Below are 4,529 nucleotides of genomic sequence, written 5' to 3' on the forward strand. Positions count from 1 at the left end.
CTGTGGTCGTTGCCCTAGTCTTCCGCTGTTTCTCGTTTGTCTTTGTGTGTGCTGGGCCTTCGCTGCCCATGTAATAAATTAACTATTTACGCTTCCGCTTGTTAAACTCTGAATTGTATCAACTTTTGGTGTACCTTGCCTCCTGGGACAAGGATTAATGCACGCACGTAAGGAACGCCCGTTGGGTTATTTCCGGTCGTGACAAAACGCCATTTTTCCTGTTGTACGGCGCCGAAGCGGTCCTACCCTCCGAGCTTTCCCTAGGGTCGCCTCGCGTCGCGCTGTACAATGAGGCCAACCAGGATGACCTTCACCGCGACGATCTCGATTATCTCAAAGAACGGAGTAGGCGTGCGGCCCTGCGTGCCGCGCGTTACCAGCAAAGCCTACGACGCTACCATCAGCGCCACGTCCGGGCCCGATCACTACAAGTTGGCGACCTTGTCCTACGCCGCGTCCAATCGCGCCTGGGGCTGAGCAAGCTCTCGCCAATGTGGGAATGGCCATACAAAGTGATCGGCGTGCCCCGGCCAGGCTCCGTTCGGTTAACCACGGAGGACGGCACAGAGTTGCCTAACCCTTGGAATATCGAACACCTCCGTCGTTTCTATCCATAGCATCGAGATTTTTTGCTTTCCAGGAGCTCGGGCCAACCCCCGCACAACCCCTTGGTTTGTGCGGGCTTGGCCGGGGGCTACCACTGTGTATCCTTTTTTCCTTTTGCAAGAAGTGAATTTTTCTACTTTTTGTGAAGACCGTCTATTCTCTTCCTCTGGCTTGACCTGGTTTAAGGGATAATCCGCGTTTACTCTGAACCCTAAGTGCCGTAGGGCGGCCTGAAAACCTCCGAAAGGGAGCACGAACGCGGGCCGCGCCCCGGGTTGCGCCGAACCTCGGGGGATCGGAAGGGCCTACACACGGCCGTCCCTGACCCCCGGTCGTCGCAGCCTCGGTCTGGCTAGTCCCAATGGGCGGCTCCCTCGGGGCGACGGTCTTGCCTATCACCACTTAGGTACCATGGACCGAGCGCGGATTTACCTTCTCGCTAGAACAAGCCCGAGGGGGGGAGGATGGGGTCAAAACGGCATTTTGATCACAGGCAGATTAATTATACCCGTTTTGCTCTGGTTCTTTCTTCTCTCTATGTCACAGACATCCAATGGAAAAAGCAAATGAGTAAAAGGGGCTAAGGAAGTTTCAGTTGCAGAACAAGATAGGACGGCACGATGGCCTAAATACAAGAAGTGCCCGCCACGGGCACACAACAAAAGGGAATTGAAAGCGCGAATGGTCACGGGGTGCCCAGGCCCCCGAGGCCGGCGCCGCTGACGACGTCGTCCCAGTCTTCGTCGCCCACGTTGTCGTCGTCACCCCCACTTCCGCTCTCCTCATCCGAGGCGAGCCCAAAGGTGAACTGGGGGGCCAACCGGGCAGCCTCGACTTCGACCTCGGGCTCAGGACCGCCCCCAACCTCGACCTTGACCTCGGACTCGGGACCGCCCCCAGCCTTGACTTCGACCTCGGGCTCAGGATCACCTCCGGCCTCGGCTCCCGAGCTGCGACCTCCCTCACCCCCCGATCCTGGGTGGCGTTCCGCATGGACCCTAGTCTCACAGCCGCCCCCGGGAGGAACGTCGCCGCTACCGTTGCCCGCAGCAAGTCGAGTCCCGGCTGAGGGTCGCTCGGGACCAGGCCCGGTATGTGGCCTGTGGGTCCCACTGCGAGGCTGCGAAGACCCCGCGGCCTTGGATTGGCCGGGCCCGGACCGTTCCGATCGTTCGGATTTCGTCCCCCACGAAGGCTCCGACCCTGAGACCCCCTGAGAAGGAATCTCGCTACAAGAGAACCCAGATCGCGTTAACAATGAAAAAGAAAAGGAGGGAACAAGAGGCCGAGCTGGGTAAGAGCACCGAAGTAGGTGCCAGCAATCGTACCTACGGGGAGGGCGGTTGAAAGTCCACTTCGGGGTCTCGATGAAGCTCCCTCGGCTCGGCTCCGTTTGCCCTATCTTTCGGACCCGTTTCTTCTTCCGTCCGACCTCGGGCCCGGCAGGGCGCTTGTGGCCCGCTGGCGGATGATCTGCCGCGTGCTCGGTGCCCCCTCCACGCGGGGGAGAGGGCGGCCGGGATTCGGGCACCTTCCGCTTCCCCTTTGGGTCGCCGACCAAGTCGTCTCCAGGTCCGCGGCTCGAGTCGGGCGCCCTTGAGCCACCACCGCCTGGACCGCTTGTCCGGCTCCCACCCGCAGTCGCGCCGCCGCCACCCGCGCCAACGGCGCTACCGCTGGCGCCGCCTCGGCTGGACCGGCTCCTACCGGCGCCAACAACTGACATCACGGCCAGGATGCTCTCCCGGTCGCGGTCGCAGTAGAGGGGGAGGATCCCATCTGGGATTAGCGTTTGCTTGGCGGAGTCCAGGCCCAGCACCAGCACCATCTTTGCGTCCTCCTCCCCCCAGTCCCAGCGCTCGCCCACATGCGTGCGCATGGGGTCGTTGGGACCAGTGTATTCCCACGCGCCACGGGATCGTTCCTGGAGAGGTGCGATGCGGCGGCGGATGTAATCGCCAAAGACCATTGCCCCCGTGAGGCCCAGGCTTCGCAGACCCCTGAGGCGATCCCACACCGCGTCGTATTCCTCGCCCAGCTCCGAAACCGCTAGCCATGCGGCGGATCTTTCAGGAGGACCAGCGGGAACCCGAAGTCACGGATGGTCCGGCAACGCGGTGTAGAACCAGTCCTTCTTCCAGTCCTCCCATTTCTTGCGGAGATGACTCTCGATGTACTGCCCCGCCGTGCCTGGCCGGGGCTGGAAGTAGCATCCCCCCACCACCGCACCTTGCAGCAGCTGCGGGATGAAGAAGGCTTGGAACAGCCGCATCGTCGGCCGCACCCCGATGAACATCTCGCACAGATGCACAAAGATGGCCAGCGTCATCACGGCATTGGGTGCGAGATGCAAGGCATGGATTTCGTAGAAATCCAGAACCTCATGGAAAAATCTGGAGAACGACGGAATTAAGCCCGCCATGGCGAAGGACAAGAGGTGCACGGACCGCTCCGGATATCGCGGCCGCGGCCGCGACTCCACCGCCCTCACGACGGCGCCATCCGGCATGATCTTGCGGGGGAGGCTAAGGTGCCTGTCTGCCGTAATGCGGGAAAAAGGGAGCACTGTGTCGCCAGCGTCTTGAGCCATGGTGGCCGGCGGAGCAGTGGCGAAGAGCGTGGCGCGCGGAACAGTGTGAAGTGGCGAGAATGTTAGGGTTCGAGGAGCGAAAGGACGAGCGGGCGGTTGGCGAAAGGAAGGAGGCAAAGTCCCTGCCTCCGTCCCCCTTTTATCCTTGCCTCATCCGCGCTCACCTCCTCGTTTCACGCCCTCATAATTGCCCCCACGATCCTCGCGCCCGCAGTTGTCTCTTCGTTTCCCACGCCCACTCATCACGTGACCCGTTGTATCCGCGTCCCGCCTTTAGTGCGCCTGTCAGTGGCACACTCGAGGTGGAGTGCGCAACGGCTATGAGCGCAAGCTGAGCGAACAGTCACCACAACCGCCGCAGGAGTAGCGGGCGAGGGAATCGAGGCGTGGTCTGACCGACCCCCCGGTTATCGCGCCTCAAGCATCCTCATCATTAGCGTGGTCGGTGGCGGTCAAACCGCTGCTATGGTTGGCACGCCAACCTGGCCGCTCGGCAATATTCCTTTCGATTCCCCGCCGGGCCCACAACCCCAGCTTGAGAAGTCGTGAGGCACCATGTCAGACTGATCTCAGGAAGCCAATGTCTGATATGGTGCCGGGGGCTTCTGTCAGAGATATGGGCCCGGGGGTATGTGAAGTAAAGGGGAGTCACCTTCCCGTCCAGCCACGTGGCACTGCAAGCTGGCCCCACTCACGCACCTCGCGGGTCGCGAAAGCGCCAGGGGGGGGCCTCGGGGTGCGGCATCCCCCCCTCGGGCTCTCCCACTGCTTCGCCCCGAGGCCCTCGCCCAGCTGCCGCGTGGTGGGGGGAGAGAGCGAGAGGGGGACCCAGGCTGGACAACCATAAATACGCGGCGTCCCAACTGTCCCTCACTGCGTGTAATGCGGTGAGGGCAGATGTGCAACGCGCCTAACTGACCCCTATCAATCGGATGTGACCAGTCTGTGACCGGCCTGTTGCCGGTCACGTCCGATTGAACGGGCGGCCGTGCTCCCACGTCGCCTCTGTATCCGGCGGAGTGGGGGTAGGTGTGACCTGTCACATCGGAGCATCACTCGAAGAAGGGTTGCCACAAGTGTTCACTCATTTATGAGCAAATGACAGGGATGTCTCCCGTGTCAGGCGGGGAACGACGCCAGGTCCCACTCAAGGACCGATTGCTGCTTAGCTTCTGGGAGAAGGCATGGATCGAGACCCAGTCAAAGTGGAGTGGGGTCCCCCTCCCATGGGGGGGGAGTAGGTAGAGGCGGCGCATGTGGTATCCCCTTGAGCTATAAAAGGAGGACCTTGCCCACCGAGACAAGGGGACGACTCTTAGAAAACCTGAACTCT

At 61.5% G+C, this 4,529-nt stretch overlaps 1 protein-coding gene across 1 annotated transcript; it reads right to left on the reverse strand.

The window, feature by feature from the left end:
• Positions 1-1,291: 1,291 nt before the first annotated feature.
• Positions 1,292-2,575, reverse strand: LOC107279087 (uncharacterized). Its single transcript, XM_015758151.1, has 2 exons — positions 1,935-2,575; positions 1,292-1,835 (listed from the first exon to the last, which is right to left on the reverse strand). Exons 1-2 carry the CDS (start codon positions 2,573-2,575, stop codon positions 1,292-1,294), a joined length of 1,185 nt encoding a protein of 394 aa, XP_015613637.1.
• Positions 2,576-4,529: the final 1,954 nt, after the last annotated feature.

This window comes from Oryza sativa, chromosome 10 (genome assembly GCF_034140825.1).
Source record: "Oryza sativa Japonica Group chromosome 10, ASM3414082v1".
Lineage (NCBI taxonomy): Eukaryota > Viridiplantae > Streptophyta > Magnoliopsida > Poales > Poaceae > Oryza > Oryza sativa.

Coding starts and splice junctions, on each gene's coding strand:
- LOC107279087 (XM_015758151.1), bottom strand. CDS start 2,575: ATGGTCTTTGGCGATTACATCCGCCGCCGCATCGCACCTCTCCAGGAA. Junction 1,836..1,934: donor TTCAACCGCCCTCCCCGTAG/GTACGATTGCTG, acceptor GTTCTCTTGTAG/CGAGATTCCTTCTCAGGGGG.